This window comes from Vulpes vulpes, chromosome 10, assembly GCF_048418805.1.
Source record: "Vulpes vulpes isolate BD-2025 chromosome 10, VulVul3, whole genome shotgun sequence".
NCBI classification, from domain to species: Eukaryota; Metazoa; Chordata; class Mammalia; order Carnivora; family Canidae; genus Vulpes; species Vulpes vulpes.
Window position 1 is genome coordinate 83,404,146 of NC_132789.1, and position 19,409 is coordinate 83,423,554.

At 36.8% G+C, this 19,409-nt stretch overlaps 1 protein-coding gene across 1 annotated transcript in view; it reads left to right on the plus strand.

Annotated features, from left to right (window-relative positions):
- Window positions 1–19,409, plus strand: part of EDNRA (endothelin receptor type A) — a 56,348-nt gene that overhangs the window by 20,528 nt on the left and 16,411 nt on the right. The window contains exon 3 of the mRNA XM_072724784.1: window positions 10,371–10,498. Within this exon, the coding sequence (XP_072580885.1) occupies window positions 10,371–10,498 (128 nt within the window). The remainder of the gene's footprint in view (window positions 1–10,370; window positions 10,499–19,409) is intronic.

Genomic DNA, 19,409 nt, shown 5'->3' on the forward strand with positions numbered 1-19,409 from the left:
GTAGTTTATAGTAAATTTTTAAACACATGTTGTAAGTCATACTTTGTTCTTTTTTTCAAAATTGTTTTGCTTATTCTAGGTTCTTTACCTTTATATATAAACTTTAGGATGAACTTATTCATTTCCTTGATTTTAGACAGGAATTGTATTGACCCTTTAGATGAATTTGGAGAAAACTGTCATCTAAACAGTATTGATTCTTCCAATCCATAAACATGTATTTAAATACCTGATTTCTCCAATATTTTGTACCTTTCAGTACACATCATACAATTATTGTGTCAAATGTATTCCTAAATATTTGACACTATATTGAATAAAATTGTCTCTTCATTTTTGGATTTTTGGATTTTCCATTGCTGATATATTGAAATGCAACTGGTATTTGTATATTGCTCTTGTAGCCTGTGACCCTGCTGAACCCCTCACCATTACTCTTGCAGCAACAATTTTTTTCTGCTATTGTGCCATGGTAAAGAATACAATGACTATTAAAACAGTTTGGTGCCACTGTTTGATTCATGCTAAGGCACCAGTGGTTTTACCCACCATTGCTTTTGTACAACAGGGCAAAAGGCAGTAATCTGCTAGTATTACCTTGATCTTGCAGACCTCATGAAAGGTTCTCAGGGATCCTCAGGAGTCACAGACAGCAATTTAAAAAAAAAAAAAAACAGATCTAGAAGATCTCTAAGCACCTGTCCAAATCTGAAATGATATGATTTTATAAATCTAAAGTAAATATTGGTTATCAAACTTGTCTTAATAATATTTGGTTAAATGACTGATTTTCATGGCAGTTAATATTCCTTAGCAAGGACAAGTATCTCTAAGTAATCGAGTGTCTAGAAAAGGAACCCTGGCATCACTGTAGACTAATTATATTAGACTCCAAATTTGTATGTTTTCTTTTCTAGGTTGCACTAAAAATAAGCAAAATTCTTACACTAGAGATGTGGTACATATCAAATATCAAGCTTAGAAGCAAAACTAGGTTGTAACGTATATGTCTTGAGTAGTAGAATTTAATGTTATGTCATTTCCAAATAACCAAAAATAAGACAAAGTTATATCAAACTCCTTTTCAAAATCCTTTTAAAGGCCTTAATTTTACACTATCATACTAACAGACTCTTGACTGGAAGCTTAAAATAGCTACTTATCTACTATTTTTTTCCTGCATTTATATATAGTCAGGATTACATTTTAAATATGATACTTTATAACTTACTGGACAAATTTACTAAATATTTTAGCTTTTTCCTAGAGAGTAATAAAATACTGTTGATTCATTCAAGGTAAATTCATAGGCTCAATGCTTCAATCTACGGGATTCCATAGGTTTTGACATCCTTAATCCTTTTGAGTAGAAAAAAGCGCAAAAAAAAAAAAAAAAAAAAAAAAAAAACCTAAAACAGTCACAGATGGGAAAAAAGAAATTGGAAAAAATTAATCATATAAAATGAAGGGAAGGATTGAGGTAAGATCAGGGATAATTGGAGTTGATAATAGTTTCAGAGAAACCAGTTATAGACTGGAGTTCTGATGTGAAAAAAAAAATCACGTAATTTATGAGCTGGCAAAGAATTTAGAGATAAGAAATGCTGGGCCAGAACTAGAGAAGGAAAGCAAGGCCCAAAGATTTCTGGTAGGACTGGAGCTGGAGGTCAGGATTTCCAACTTCCCCCTTAAGATGTTCCACTCTTCTCTCTTTCCATTAATTATAACTTCTGTGGTTTTAATACTCTGTATACCATACATAGCACTTCCCCAAAAGATAGCCAGTCTAAAACTTTCATGGTAAATTGTTAAAATGCATGTCATTCTTAGGTGAAGTATCATTACATGACTGGTAATTCAGACATCAGGTCTGTTTATTTCAATTTATGTCTCAACTATTGGAAATCTTGAAGTTTTAGTGTCTAATGACTTTCTATTATTAAATATTCAAAATCACCTCAACCTTATGTTCTATAATACATCAGCTTCGGCATCAATTATATTCTCCCCTCCCCCACCAAGACACATACAGGACCATTTCTTTATGCTGCCTACCATTTCTTGGTTGGGTCATTGTTTCTTTTTTTATATATAAATTTATTTTTTATTGGTGTTCAATTTGCCAACATATAGAATAACACCCAGGGCTCATCCCATCAAGTGCCCCCCCCTTAGTGCCCACCTCAGTGCCCATCACCCAGTCACCCCCACCCCCCGCCCACCTCCCCTTCCACCACCCCTAGTTCGTTTCCCAGAGTTAGGAGTCTTTCATATTCTGTCTCCCTTTCTGATATTTCCCACTCATTTTTTTCTCCTTTCCAATTTATTCCCTTTCACTATTTTTTATATAATTACACATAGGATGATTAATTTCCTATGACCTCATGACATACTTCACAGTGAGGAACTAACTCCAGTTCTTAAGATTTTGTGTATTAAATCATTAAATAAGTGGCATGCCTTCTAATATGCTATTGGATTTCCCTTTTGCCTACTTATCACAATTCTTGATAAGTCTTTTGTAGCTACTCCCTAAATCTATATGTGGGGAATTTCTACCAGTTTGTTTTGTTTTGCTTTGTTCTGCTTTGGTTTTGCCTACAGGTTTCTTTTGAATAAGTACCAGCATGTACTACCATAAACTGCTGATTAAAAGAAACAATAAGACTTTTTCATTAGGTTTTGGGCCTTATTGTGTGTCCAGGTCAGACCACTTATTTTCTCTGATTAACTATGCTTGCACTTTGTTACAAGAAAATATAAGTCTCCAGTCATGACACATATAAAGTCTTTTCTCCATCTGGGAAAAGCCAGGGTTCATTTTTCCAACATAGATCTTCTCTCTGTTAGGAATGAAATCTTAAAGTATTGACATGTATATTTGGCACTGACCTGGTTATTTTAATATTGAGTTCTTCTAATGTTTCTTCTCCATTCAATGATCCTTTGGTTTCATGCATGCAAAATAAAAAGTCTCGGGTACCCTTCTTCTAGATTGGCATCCTTACAGCAAACAGAGTTACTCCAAAGACACGTTGTTTTCCATTCCCAGCCTTCAGGTTAGTGAGACTGTTGAGGATAATAAGCCCATATCTTGGGTGAACCATCTTTCTTCTAAGGAAGAAACCTTCTTGGCTTTGGATCACTGGTTTCAAAAATTATTTTACTCTTTTTTTCCCCCTGTCCTCCACTTGGTTGTTATTAACAGCTATATATTTCAGATTTTAAAAAGTTAAGAGCTAAGCAAAAACTGAAACACTGAATATTCAAAAGTGTAAGCTACAGACAGCGAGAAGTAGCAACAATCCCATGTTTCCCATGGGAGTTCAGTGCCCCACAGGAGCTAACACTTAGGTCTGTGATGGGCTAGGCCCTGTTCTAAGTGCTTTGCATGGATTAATTCACTTCAGACCCGCATCCACCATATGATATAGAGTTTCTTTTCATCTCCAGTTTTCTCTTAGGTACAGCTAACCTGTCTAAGTTATGCCAATGGACATCTGTGATTCTGGATCCTATGCTCTTTGCCATTGTACCATACCACACTCTCCTTCTTTTGACTCCTGTGGTACGTTGCTTATAACTTCTTTAGGAACTGTTCTGTCATCCATCTTCCAGGTAGCAATTTCCTTGGGAATGAGGCCTTTCATTGTTTGTGCCATCTTCTACTGCCCTGTACCTCCTGACCTGGGGGATCATCCTTCACATTCTCATGGAAAAATAGGACAAAAAGTAGAGACTGATAACAACAGGCTGTACACATAGCTCACTCTTCCAGATGCTTACTTCTGCTAATCCTTCTGTTTGGAAGGATTATTCTCATCTGTTGCTCTGAGGTAGCTGCCTTCATTTCCTGGAGGAGGGGACTGAAAAGCAATGAGGTTAATCAACATGCCAAGATCACACAGAAACATAGCAGAGCTATTAACTGCCATGCCAAGCCACTTGATTTAATAAAAAGAAGTGCTTCTCCATCCCCCTGGGTCACTGAGGGCACCCAGTACCAGAATTGAGAATATTTATGGGGTTGCTGCTTCTGCTCTGCCTTTTGTCATACACTCCAAATTTGGGGCTGGTCAGGAGACAAGAGGAGCCTGTCGAAGGAAAATGTGTGTGGCTAGAGTAGAAGCCATGGTTTTTACTTCATTTATCTCTATTAAAACTCTGCCTCAATCCTGAAGCAATTAAAACATAAAAGCAAAATCCATTCTCAGTCACGCACAGTGATTTATTTTATTGTATCCTATCTGAGATCTGCAATAGCCAGAGAGCATGTTCTCATTAACTGCCTGTCCTGGGCATCACAGGCATGATAATTAACTCAATGTGTGCTTTTGGAAGTTGTTCTTGTTTACTACTGATTTGACTATTCAACTTCTACATCCCAGCCCTTCTGTCAGCAAGAAAGAAAATCTTAGAACCCCACTTTTTGAACAGTGGTACCCGTTCCATCATCTTCAATTCCAAGTGACACTACCATAATTAATGTTGAGGTGAGGAGAACATTTAATCTGAGATTTACAGCTACTATAGACTGTATTCATAAATCCCTCATTCCTGTCTAGGATGGGTGGAGTGGCATGAAGGAAGGAAAAGAATCCCTCAGCCGCACCGGATGGGCTGGAAGGAAAATTAGCACACACAAAAAATGTGCCACTGGTTTTATTTATCCCATTATTAAGATGCCATGACAATAACAAAAGTAATGTCCAAGTAATAGCATTAAATGGCAGAAGATGACATCTGGAATAGATAAAGAGGGATAAATTCATTCCTATTATCTTATTTTCCTTAAGCTGTACATAAATGGTACATTTCCATTTATGACTACAAATTATAGCAGTTCAAAATAACTAATGCTTGTGTGGGACAGATTCAGTGTGCAGAGCTCTTTCATATGCATTTTCCTGATTGAACCCCCCAGAATGTCATCATACCATTGTTGGAGGTATGAGAACCACCCCACTTAACAAATAAAGAAATGAGACAGATTTACCCAAGGTCACATAGTAACTTCAACCTTAGTCTTCTGAGTTCACAACCTAAGTTGAATTTAGGGAGAAAAACAGTCTTGTTCTGTACTGCCATGCTGGTGAGGCCTGACACATTAGGCTATAACATTTGGGTCTTGCATAACAGTGAAGTCAACCAGTATCTAACTATACTTTTCTGTACTGATGACTTTAGGGACTACTGGGGCGAGGGGGTTGTGGGATGCAGGCCCTAAACTACTATGATTTTTTATTTCATATGTCTATATTTCACACTATTTCTGCTCCTCCTGCACTATCTGGTTGTCAGCTATCATATTTTGTTGATCATGGTGCTTCTAGAGCAGCGGTTCTCCAGGTACAGTTGATGAGCCAGCATTGTCCGCATCACCTGGGAACTCCCTATAAATGCAAATGCTGTGTGTAAACTCTACTTTGATAAATAAATAAAATTAATACAATAATAAAATAAATTCACAGCCCCCACCTCAGATCTACTAAATCAGAAACTCTGGGAGTGTAGCCCAGCAATCTGGCTCCATGAACCCTCCGTGTGATTCTGATGCTGGGAAAGCTTGAGAACCACAACAATGGAGCAATGATTCTCAACCTTGGCTGTACCTTGGAATCACCTGAGAGCTTTAAAAACTAGTGAGGCTTGGATCCCAGCCCCAAAGATTCTGGCTTATAGGGTTTTCAACCTTAGTGCTATAGACATTCTGGGCTGCTAATTATTCACTGGGGAGGCCTGCTCTCCACCCGCTAGACATTAAGAGCTTCTGTCCCCTAACCCAAATGTAATAACCAAAAATGTCTCCAAGCATTTGGAGAAATGTCCTCTTGGGAGCAAAATTGCCCCAAGATGAAAAGTACTAGTGTAGGGGCATGGCCCAGGGACTGGGATTCTTAAAAGCTCCCTAAATCATTCCAATGTACAGGCAAGACTGAGAGCTATGACTCTGGAGGGTTCCTAGTAACAAGCAGCTTCAGATGTATACCGGGCCAAAAAAACAATTAAAGGCCCAACTTTATAGCATTGGGTGTAAAGTTAGAGTAAGTCATCCTGCGATGAAGACTAAGGTAGTTTGCCCATTAAGTAAAGTACATGAGCTTGGGGGCAGAAATTTTACATCAACGATTGGCTCATTACATTTTTGCTTATTTCTGGTTGTTATGTTCCAGAAAACTGACATAACCAGGTACACTGCACATATCTGAAAGGTTCCAAAAAGTAGACATTGCTTTGTACTAAACATAGTGGTGGTCAGAGATCCTGCTTTGGGATCCAGTCATTCTAAACACAGGTTGCTTATGAATGTTCCCTGCAGTACAAAGTCCTTAGGTAACTAACTCTGCTCTTGACAGGTGAAAAAATGCAGCCTGTCAATTTTATATTGGTTTGGACATAATCCAAACCAGCCACACACATACATAATTTCTACATTAATTTCTGCCATTTAGAGGTACCATAGTTTTCAGGTGATGATCAGGAACTATATTTCAACTATAGAGAAATCCCCTAGTCTAGAATCAAGGAAAGTATCCTTCAGTAAAATCCGTACTCTGCAGATCGCCTTCTCCTGCCTCAGCAAGCAGTCTGTGTTGTTCCTTGTAGCCACTTGAGAATGTGATTAGGCCACAGAACATGCATCATGGCCAAGTGTCCGCTCTGTGGTTCTTACCAGGCTGGACTGTCTCACAGCAAAGAGTGTGGCATCTCCTCTTTAACCTGACGTCTTAAATAGAACAGTATTCTCTCACTGTGTCAAATGACCCACTGGCAGGTGCATGGTTTCTTTCAACATAGGAAATGGGAATACTGCTCTGGGATACTGATGAACAACTTTTAAATAAGAAGTAAATTTCAAGATGAATGTGTTTTCAGGGCAAAATTGGCAGTATATGATTCACAAAATGAGAATATTTTCCTGAATTAATGAGTTGGGATCATTAATTCTTTCAATACCTACTGTGTACTAGGGACCATGTGATGTCCTTGGAAGTTATAAATATGAGGGTTCATAATAGCATAGGGCCTTCTATGGCAAAAAGAAGCTATGATTACCTGGTGCCTGATTAACCCTTTGAACCATTCCAACTTGTCAGTTTGTCAGAGTAGTTTGGTTTTTCTTTCACTGAATTGATAGTAGCTTGTTAACATTAATGAAATCAACTAGTTCCTTTGCTGTGGTCTAGATTTATCCTGTACAGCTCCTTATTTTTTCCTATGCCAGCCTAAATTCTTTCATTGATGTGCCTTTAAAAATCAAAACCTTTTAATTAGGCATTAGAACTGCTTACCAGAAAAGTACTCTAGGCAAAAAAGATCATAAAAGACTGTTAAAAGGTATTATTTCCATATGTTCCCACTTTTTTTAAGGGCATATGCTTTTATGTACAAAGGAAGTTTTCTGGAAGAAAACATTTAACAATTAACAATGGTTGCCTTTGGGAAGAGAGTTTAGGGGCCTTGATTGGAAGGGAGATTTGCTTTTCATTATATGTTTTTATACAGCTTAATTTTTTACCATTTTAAATACTGTTTTCAATTTTAAGTGCTAGTAAAGAACAGAAAGGATGAATTCCCAGTAGTCTTTCAGAAGTTCTAAAATATCTCTTCTAAATAAAAGAAAAACAGGTGAACACTCTATGCCTCTTTGATTCCCTCTTTCTTTTGTATATGTTTTATTGCTAAAACGGAGTATGCTGAGACTTGGAATATAAAATTACTCCTACACTGGTTCTATGAAGAAAGAGATTAGCAAGCAGGACCTACCTGAGATTGGATGGGAGCTAGGAAGAAGTTACCCCAGGCAGTGGCCTAATTTCCCCCGGCTGCATTAGGACAGTTACTATCCATATATCCTTTCAAAATAAAGAGGATAGATTGGAAATGTCTCACTGTGATTGTCCAGAAATTTCCTCCAATGATTTATTTTTTTATTTTTTTAAGATTTATTTGTTTACTTGCAACAGAGAATACAAGCAGTGGGAGGGGCAGAGGGGACAAGGAGAGAGAATCTCAAGTAGACTGTGCTGAGTATGGAGCCCCACTGAGGGCTTTATCTCAAAACCCCAACTGAGCCACCCAGGTACGCCCCTCCAGTGATTTCTTTCCTTTCCCTTTGTCTTTAATTCCCAAGAAGAATCAATGCGTGCTCCTGGGGAAAGGAAAAATAACAAAACTCTACTTATGTCAAAAAATAACAAAACTCTACATAATATCTTTTTGGTGCCCACCAATTCTATGATATCTTTCCCTTTAGTCCTTCCTCTACATCTAACCTTAGTTGAAAGCTTTGGCAAGCATGAAAAAGGAAAAAAAAAATTCAATTGCAATTGGAAAGGCCTGAAACAATAGATGCTCAGTTGTGGTTTTTTCTGGATCATTTTTCTTAGCATTTGTCATTTATACCCTCATAAGACTTCAGAGTCTCCCTTATTAAGCAATAAACATCTTTTTTTCTCATTATTGTATGTGTGAATTAGGAAATCCATCCACATGGATTTCAGGATCCTCTGTTTCTGAAATGAACCAACTGTAACAGCTCAATCATTCCAAAGCATATCTTGCAACAATCCTTAGGCATTTTATTCACCTCTCTGTGAAACTTACATTTGTGGGACAAAATACTAAATTCTCATTCTATAAAAAGTAGTTTTCAGGTTTTCTTCTCTTTATGGAGGGATATTCATCTCAGAAATAGTGTTTTATATCTTTACTTGCATCAAGCATTAACAACCAGCAATCAGCAGTGGTATCATTATTTGTTAGTTTCATGAAAATTGTCAGGAGTTTAGTGCAGGGTTCCTGTGAAAAACCCACCAATTGTCCTTGGACAAAAGTTTATGCAGAAATTATGAGGAGATACTAACCAAGACTCGTCAGAGTGCAAAGGAAAAAAAAAGAGAGATGAGAGGCAGAACTGGATTCCTCAATTCAAAGGTCCTTTCAGAAAACTATTTAAAAGAATGGGAAATATACAGGAAACAAACTGAAAGCTGCTAAAGGAGAGGTGGGTAAGGAATTGGGTTATTGCCTGATCGGCATTAAAGACAGCACTTGGAATGAGCACTGGATCTTGTCTGCAGCTGATGAATCACTAAATTCTACCCCTGAAATGAATAATACATTATATGTTAATTAAATTGAATTTAAATGTAAACATTTTTTTAAAAAACAAAGGGAAATATGTCTGAAGACTACAAAGAGAATTTCTGAAATAAACCATACAAGGTCTTAGCCATAAAAATAGAATTTTAGAGAGCCCTACACTACTAAATTCTCAAAATGAGTATTATGTTGATGACCACATTAGCCATGAAATTAAACCTCACATAATCTTTTAGATAGGTCAGAACAGAAATTCAAAGCTCAACTCAGATCTACTCAGGCAATAGGTACTTTGCAGAAGAAGAAAAAAAAGACAGGTTCATCAAGTTAGTTGGATAGTGTTTCCTATTGAGTGGAATAGGTTTCAATTCGTCACTAAGCAAAACTTAGAAAGGAAATCAATACCATTTTTACTCTTGAAAGGGCATTATGAATTCAGCACGGATGTCCCTTTTAGGTAGCTGAGCTATTATTTAAGCCCATGCTCCAGGTATAATACCTAATTAGATAAATATCAGCAACTCACAGGGGTCTTTGTGTTCCTGCTACTTACTGGAGCCACTAGAGGGTATCCATCCATTCCTTCCAGTAAAGGTTATAAATCATCAACATGGAAGACTAGATTTTCCTGCAAATGCTACAAACAGAACACAGTAACCATGTTTCTGTATGATAAAGGGAAGTTTAAGTCTAAATAAAGAAAGGCCACTTAGGACACGCCTGGTGAAGCAGTCAGCCCCATATGCACAGAGGAAAAGCTAAGTTCAAAATTAGGATGTTCAGCACCTAAGTCAGTGCATTCCTAAACCACTTCCTTTTTCCAGGATTCATCATAACCTCGCATTCAGAGCCTGTGCTGCTTGTCAGGAGATAATATAATCCTCTGATGCTGCTACTTGAAAGTTAGCTTTATTCATGGTTTAGTAAAAATAGATAAGAGATGACTGCTGTGTCTCTGTCAAGCTGTCACCCCAACCCTAACCTTTGCTGCTCTCTGAAAAGTAGGCAGTATCACTACTTCACATAAGATCAAAGGTTCATCTCTTCTGTTAGTATATTTATCATTCTTTACATTTTTCCAGATTAAAAAAAAATTGCTAAGGCTTTAAAATATTTTTAAAAATGATAATAATGCTGTATTGCTGCCATGCTAACTGGAAAGTATAATGAACAAGTTAGAAGTTCAGAAGATAATTAGAATTTTAAGTGTCCATGTATTCCATGCCAGCTCTGTTGTTTCTTACCACAATGTCTCCTTTTTTCAGCTTCTGGCGGGGCGCTGGCCTTTTGATCACAATGACTTTGGCGTATTTCTTTGCAAACTGTTCCCCTTTTTGCAAAAGTCCTCGGTGGGGATCACCGTCCTCAATCTCTGCGCTCTCAGTGTTGACAGGTAACTCGTGGTTCTTTCCCTCTACTCTTATTAGGTTTAGAAAAGCATTTTTCTCAAAAAGAGAAGTCAAGGAGCCTTGAGAGTTGGTGTCCAGGACAGTTGGTGTCCAGGACAGTTGTTAATTAGTTTCAAGTGAATTAAAATGTTAACAATCTAGCCCTTCTGTTTAGAATCACTTTACACATTTGCTAATCATCAACCATCTTTTAGCTCAGGTAATTTGTATCTAGAGCATTTTGCCAGTTATATCCATTTGGCACCCAATGGCAACAAAGGAAAAATGAACATATTAGATGGAAAGAACTTTGGAAAAGGAGATTTTAGGACATGCAAGCCCTATATTTTCAATGATAGATTCCTCATTAGGAAAAAGAAAATACCATTCAATTATATGTATAATACTTGATTACCTGAACTGAGTGTGAATATATAATATTGTTATATTCTTCTCTATGTGTCTTTGAATGCCTGAAACTTTTTATAATTTTTAAAAAGAAGGCAACAACAGAAGCACTCCTTGATCAGATTCTGGAAACCCCATCAAGTATCACTAAGTTTTGGGGTGCCTGTGTGGCTCAGTCGGTTAATCGTCTGCCTTTAGCTCAGGTCATGATCCCAGGGTCTTAGGATCGAGCCCTATGTCAGGCTCCCTGCTCAGTGGGAAGCCTGCTTCTGCCACTCCCTCTGCTTGTGCTCTCTCTCCGTCAAATAAATAAAATCTTAAAAAAAAAAAAAAAAAAGTATCTCTAAGTCTTTCTAGAATTCTCCCCCAACAGGGCTGTCAAGTCTTCTCTAAAGGAGTCCTTCTAGATGGTACTTTCTGCACCTCCTAACTTTGACAGCAGGAACTATAAAGAATGAAGTTAGGATCTTTATAACACATTCTGTGGTGTTCCTTTATATTGACTATTGTCCTATGCAAATTGTTCTTTAATGTCCTATTTAATTGATTTACTACCCTTTGGAAGAGGTGTCCCTTTTCTCTCTCACACTCTGGCAATCATTCTGTCAAAACACCTGAGTCCCATCATCATAGAAATAAAAGACTCCCTTTCTTAAAGAACATTGAAGTCTTTACAGACATTCTGTTATTTATCATCTGCAAATAATTTGGGAGCCAAATTGTTATTGTTAAAGCATAAAACTATTCATTCCATTAGTAGGTGAAAATTATAATGGCATCCTTGTCATGAATGTATGCCTGTAGTAACTGAAGCATAAAACAAAATGTTTAGCAGTGTTATTAAAAATAAGTGTATTGCAAAAAAAAGTGTATTGCTGAAATGACAACACACAAAAACTTTCTTCAGCAGTTTAAAATGTAGTGATACTGTTGACAAAAATGCTGCCACTGCAGTGGTAAACACAAAGATCAGAGAGCATTTCCCCCTTAGTAGTAGGATACTCGGTAGTTCCAAGGAAAATCTGTGGTCTGTATACTTTTCTTCTGCATCATATCAGACAGTGAGGGATGCTGTTTAAACACACTTACATAGTGTAAGTGGCCACTATCATTTCCATTTGATGAAATAATAGACTATGTTACTTGTGGACATGTCCTTAAAAACTGAGTAAGCATTTATAATCTGAATTTTATTCACTAATGAATTCTCATTCTACTCTTCTTATTCCCAGCATCCCAATAACACCATTTCATCTTGGAAATGTACTCAAGTGTTGTAGTATCTTAAAAAAAAAAAAAAAGCATTTAAATTATGTCTGTGACATTACTAATAATGTGTAAAAATTTTTAGACACTTTTTTTTAAAGACTTTATTATTTATTCGTGAAAGACAGAGTGAGAGGCAGAGACACAGGCAGAGGAAGAAGCAGGCTCCGTGCCGGGAGCCCGATGTGGGACTCAATCCCAGGACCTGGGATCTCGCCCTGGGCCAAAGGTAGGCGCTATACCACTGAGCCACCCAGGCGTCCCATGTGTAAAATTTTTCCTGTATTTATCAAGTTGTATATTTAGAGATGTAGCTATGTATTCTTATTACAATATCCAATTAAAATTTTAATTATAACTCTAAAATCCATGTGGGGAAAAGAAATAAAATAATTATGATAGTTAAAAAAATGTTTCCTAAATGCATACTCTTTCTATATAATAGTGTTAAATATTATAAAGCTATAGTATTTTAAACAGTATGGCACAGGGGTACCTGGGTGGCTCAGTCAGTTACGTGCCTGACTCTGGATTTCAGCTCAGGTCATGATCTCATGGGGTGGAGCCTTGCACTGGGCTCTATGCAGTGCATGGAGCCTGCTTGGGATTCTCTCTCCCTCTGCCCCTCTCTCTGTTCCCTCTCCCTCATCTAAAGAAAAAAAATATATATATATATGGCACATACATATAAATATACTGAGAAATAAATGGGAAAGCCAAAAACAGGTGTTATAGTATATGAGAATGTAATATAGGCAAGTCACTTTGACTATAACGGGAAAAGGAAAGATCATCAATAAATAGTGCCATTTAGCCATCTGGGGAAAAAGCATGTTAAAGTCTTTTCATTTACTAAGTATCAATAATAATATTTATAATAATTACCACTTATTGAGTCTTAGTATGTACTGAGCCCTGTTAAAAATATTTTACAGAAGTTATTGTCCTTAGTCCTTATGACACCACCTTGTGATGGTACTGTAATGACCCTCGTTTTACAGATGAGGGAGCCAAGGTTGGAAGAGGATAACCAAGGCCACTTGGCAACCAAATGTCGGAGCCAGTAATCAATTGTAAGTGGTCTGCCTTGTAAACCACTATTCTCCAGCATGTAAAAACTCAAGCCATTTAGAAGAAAATAGACTAATATCTCTTTGATCACTTAAAAAGTGATCCTTAAAAAGGATGATAGAAATTCTGAATATAATTATAAAAGGGTTTCAGGACATAATATTTTAAAACATGAAGATCAAACATTCATAAATTTAAAAAAACAAATAAAGTAAGAAGCTGGGGGAAATATTTGCAGCAAATACCTGTTACAAAAGCTACAACATGTTAACATTCTTGGTAATTAAAGAGGCCATACAAATAATAATTAAAATCATAAGACTTCCACATAAAAAGAGTATGAATATAAAAATACCAAAGAAGACATTTAAATGACTAATTAACATATGAAGGATGTTCATATAATCAAAGAAATTCTAATTAAGAACATGTTTCTCAATATCTGGTGGGAGTAGAGATTTAAACAGCCCTTCAGGAAGGTAAAATGCTACAAATGCTTTTTGCCTTCTGACCCAGTAATGACAATTTTTAGGATTGATTCTAGGAAAACAATCCAAAATTTGAACAGAGACTTCATGCACAAAGAGGTTCTTTACAAGATTATTTATAGGAAAATATTATTGCCCCATATTAGGCCAGTGGATCAGGAGGTTAAATATAGTTGACATGTGTAGGTATATGAATATAAAATTCCTTGTAGGAAACATGACCAATATTAGTAGTAGTTATATCTAGGGATGGGGTGATGGGTGTTTAAAATGTTCTCCTATGAGTAGAAAAAAAAAACTCTGAAAGTATGTTTCCTTTTTAAGCTACTAACCATTTTCCTTATTCACTCTATGCCGTTTTATAGATTTTATTTTTCTCATTTATGCAGCTCATTCCTATGAGCTGTGTTCCATAGCAAGACTAATTTTCTATGGACAGGAGCTCTAAAGCACAGGCATATACAGGCACATAAACACGAGCACAAAAGCTCGTGTACATGGAGAAATACATGTACATGCCCAGCCCACAGTTACCCTTATCCCTTTTGTTGCCTTTACAATAACACCATCATATTTGAGAAAATACCACTTTATTAAAAAATTAAACTTTGCCCAAAGGCTTTAAAAACCAGGATGATAATGAGCTCTGGGAAAGAGGAACCCAGCATCCTAAAAGAATATTACACCTCTGAGGAAACATCCAGCCAAAAGCCATAAGCCAAGTAAGATCAGGATATGACAAAAAAGAATGAGAAACAGAATGAGACAAGTACAATTCTTGTTCCCTATAAATAATAAAATATTTTTAAGACATTCAAGTATAATTCCCTGAGAGGCATTGATAAAAAGAGAACCCAAAAGAGAAGAAAGAACTCATCATCAGGGAAATGCAAATCAAAACCACGATGAAATAACACCTCACACCTGTCAGGATGGTTAGTATCAAAAAAACAAGAGACAACAGGTATTGGCGAGGATGCAGAAAAAAAGGAACCCTGTGCAGTGTTGGTGGGAATGCAAACTGGTGTAGCCACTGTGGAAAACAGTAGAAAGTTCCTCAAAAAAGTTAAAAATAGAATTACCATATGATCTAATCATCCCACTTCTGGGTATTTATCCAAAGAAAATGAAGACACTAATTTGAAAAGATACATGCAGCCCTATGTTTATTGCCGCATTATTCATAATAGCCAAAATGTGGGAAAAACTCAAGTGTCTATCCATGGATGAATGGATAGAGAAGATGTGGTATATATAAACAATGGAATATTATTCAGGCGTAAGAAAGAATGGATCTTGCCATTTGTGACAACATGGATGGTCTTTGAGGACATATGTTAAGGTAGTGAGACAGAGAAAGACAAATACTTATGATCTCATTTATATGTAGAATCTAAATAACAAAACAAGCAAAACAAAGCAAAAAACAAGCTCATAGATACAGGTTAGTGGTTGCCAAAAGGCAGGGTGGTGGGGGCAAAATGGCTGTGGGGGAGGTCAAAAGGTACAAACTACCAGTTTTAAAATAAATGTCATGGGATGTGTTGGACAGCATGATGACTCTAGTTAATACTGTAATACATATTTCAAAATTGCTAAGGAAGTAAATCTCCAAAGTCCTCATCACACACACAATTCTGTAACCATGTGTGGTAAGGGATGTTAATGATTATTTTGGTGATCATTTCACAACATACACAAATACTGAATCATTGTGTTGTACACCTGAAACTAATATAATGTTTTGTGTCAATTATACCCCAATAAAAATAAATAAATAAATGCTTTAAAAAGAGAGAAGAAAGAATTTGCTTGGTTTGGTAAGCAATGTAGGCAAATTGTCATCCTTGTGATATATTTTCTTGTTACAAAATTCAGAATATATTTTGTGAATTGTATTGTGTGGCCTGGGTATGGTGGTCCCTTTTATATTTTATATAAGTCTATGTACTAAATTATTTGCCAAAAAAAATTTTAAGGCACCTATTCCTTAGTAACATACTTCATAATAAATTATCCCTAGATTGAGAAATATAATTCATAATTTAGTTTCACAGGGGTTCAGGCAGGAAGGGGATGATGGACAGATGTTAAGAATTAGGCCTGGCTATTGTCCCTTAGGAGTCTTCACACTTGTGAAGATACCAACCTGAGGACAAGGGAGAAGGAAATACATAATGAGGGTATTTAGGCTACCTATTTAGAGATTCCTAAATAATCTAAATTGTCAAAACCCTCTGCCCTCTCTTTCGTCCTTGAAGGAATCTCAATGAACCATTTTGCACAATTTCTCCACAGTAGAAACTCTACCTGTCATGGAGTGGGTTGGGCGTGGAAGGGATGGAGGGATTTGGTCATAGGTTCCCACGTCAGGTGTATGCTCACCTCACCTCACCACCACTCCCCACTCCTGTCTCATGCATGGAGAAAAATGAACTAAATGTTCAATCATGATTTATCATGATTTATCGGTTATATATCTGATGAAATGTTCTTCCTTTGAAAAAGGAAAAAATGGCATCAGGTGTCTATTTCATTAAGACTTGGGCTCAGTTTTAGATCAAGATGATGAGCCATTTTAAAATTCTACTCCCACAAAAATTTGCCTTAATTCAGAAGGTTTTCCTTGGTAATAAACTCAACATTCTTTGTTGCCTGGGTCCATTCTCTATTATTTTTACATTTCAGTTGGTGCTGACTCTGAACTTTGGGACCTGAATGTAGGGAATCTATTTTGACATAGTTCTATTTAAAAAGCTTTCACACTAGAGAATGAATCATTAACACTTAACTCCAGAAGATAAGATACCATTTGCTTTGAGTCTTGGTTTGGTTGCATTATATTCTACTAAAAATAAGACAATCCCTCTTTATTTATTTACTTATTTATTTTAGAAAATCCAGTCTTTAAAAAAATAAAAATAAACAAGAAGTAAAAAGAGGGAAATTGGAGCCTGTTACAAAACAATTTGCAGTTTGGGAATCCCTGCCTTCCTCTTCTGAGCTGGATGAATCAATACGGTTCAGGAAGAGTTCCCATGATTTTTTTAAAATATATTTTAAATATAATTATCTCTCATTTCAGAGTTGTTACTTTCAAGAGAAAATAATGAGAGAAACTATATATCCAAGTTCTATATAATTTCTTTATTACTTTATTGGTTATTCAATGAATATGGAATACTGAAAAATGAAACAAAAAATCTAACTGTCCCATTTCAGCTTTTAATCTGAATAAGGTTAACAAGAGAGTAATAGGATGCCCATGACTTGTCCTGGAAAAAAGGAGCTTTCATTGTTAAATCAACTATGGACCTGCCTCTGCTCTATCTTCTCACTGATTCCTCCTCAAATCTAACTTTTACTGATTTTTGACTCGGCATCGTCACTTAAGGAAAAAATAAAACAGGGCACCTGGGTGGCTCAGTCAGTTAAGCGTCTACCTTCTGCTCAGGTCATGATCCCGGGGTCCTGGGATGGAGCCCTGCATCAGATCAGGCTCCCTGCTCCGAGGGGAGTCTGCTTCTCACTCTCCCTCTGCTCTACGCGTTCTCTCTCTCTCTCTCTCTCTCTGTCTCAAATAAATAAAATCTTTGAGAAAGAAAAAGATAAAACAGGAATTTCAGAAAAGACTGAGGAAATTTATAAACAATTTTGATCCCTATTCAGTGAAATTTCAGCTTCATCAGTGACATTTTTTTAAATGCTAAAGCAATACACTTCTAACATAAAGAATTTTTCCCAATAAAATAGGAATAATCCGCTATTACCAACAATTAAAATACTTATTTTTGCATGCCATAAGTGACACACTTCACGTTACTTTAGGTTTTCTTGGGGGGAAAAAAAAAAAGAAGGGGCAGAATGGGAGGGGAATTCAGTGCTGTTCTTTGTAAAGTTAACTGTCATGTTTAAAGTGGAAAATGACGGGGTCAGACCAGTAAAAAAAAAAAAAGGTCTGAGTACAGATCTAACTTGTAGTTAAAAACTGCCTGGGGAAGGAGGCTATAAAAAGATAAAACTCTTTTAACAACTGCTCCAGCAATGATGTATAATCAGATACCTGGAAAAGTTGCAGAGACCCATTAAAAAGACAGTTTTGTTTGATAAGCCTCAGACTCAAAAGCCAGTATCAGTTCATCCCAGCATTTCAAATAATTGCTCAGTGGTCTCTAACGATGTTCTCAAAGGTTTATCCTAAATCCAGAGACATGACAGTGGTTTTCTGGAAAACTTCATTTTTAGAGTCAGACTTGGTTTCTCCTTATTCTCCCAGTGTTAGGATTTCCTTTTGCTGCATGACAATAAGGAAGACATGAAAGAATAGCGGAGCCAGAAAAGAGAGCCCAGGGACAGGACAGAGACAAAGCCAAACGCTGATGACTGTAGGGCAACTCGGGATCTCATTTGGGGTCTGTGCTCCATTGCACATAGTTACCTGTTCTTTTATCTTAATTCCATTGACAAGATCAAGCGACTGGTTAATTTCGCTACCTTATTTTTCTTTGATACCAATCTACCCCAAAACTTAGCAGCTTAAAACAACCACCATTTTATTATCTTACCATATGGTAGGGTAGGAATTTGGGCAATTCTTCTGCAGCTTGTCACTTCGAGTGGGTGTTTTGGTGGATTTCAGCTGGTGGCTAAGCTTGGCTCTTGAGTCCAAGACACGTGACTATCCCACTGGCAAGAACAGCGGTAAGTCTGAGCTCTGCGGAGCCTAACTCCCTCTTCTGGAGTCTAGCACCTCTCAACATGTTGTCTGAGGCAGGCGTAAGGCTCCAGGGTGGAGCTGCCGCTCTGCTCAGAGGCCAGGACTGAAACCCATAAAGCGTCTTTCCAGCTCTACTGAGTCGGTCCAAGTAGTCACAGGCCAGCCCAATTGAAAGACTCAGTTGAAGAAATGTGAAGGGACTCGCTACTGTCTTTCAATCCACCATGCCTGCTTTCTCTGTAAAATTCTTCCTGCTGGCATTTTGCTTCCAAACCTCTGTATGGCAGTTGGTTTGTCTATCACATAAGAGACATAAACAAACACTATAAATGATTGCATCTCCTGTTAGTTAAAAATGTGTATAGGTAAGGATACAAGCAGCTTTGCTTAATGGAAATGGCATAATTGAAGGAAAAATAATAAATTCCAATGTAGGCAAGTATTGGTAGACACTTGACAGAAACTTTTTTAAAGTACTTCAGTTACCTTTTTGTTCTCTTGATTCGATAATCCCACTCAAGATAATTATTCTAGGAAAATCATTTAAAAAAAGAAAAAAACTATGTGTACAAACATATTTATAGATGTGTTATTCACATCCTTGAAACCCTAGAATTGATGTGAATTTAGGAGAAATACTTAAGTTAACTATATCAATATCCAGTTATATTGTGTAGCTATTAAGTTAATAAATGCCATGCTTCTATAGAAGCATAAGGGCATTTTTTAAATGATTTATTTATTTATTTGAGAAGTACGACTCCAATCATCAGGCTCCCAACTAGTAGAACATGAAGGGGAGAAAGAGCCACCCAAGGATCCCTCAATGTTTTTTTAATTATTTGATGCCAGGATTCTAAAAGTATTAGCTTTTTATCTGTTGCCTAGTCAGGGATAGCTTGAACTATAAGATAATGCTTGAACGATGCAGGGCCAGGAAGCAGAGACACTTACTTCAACAAATAC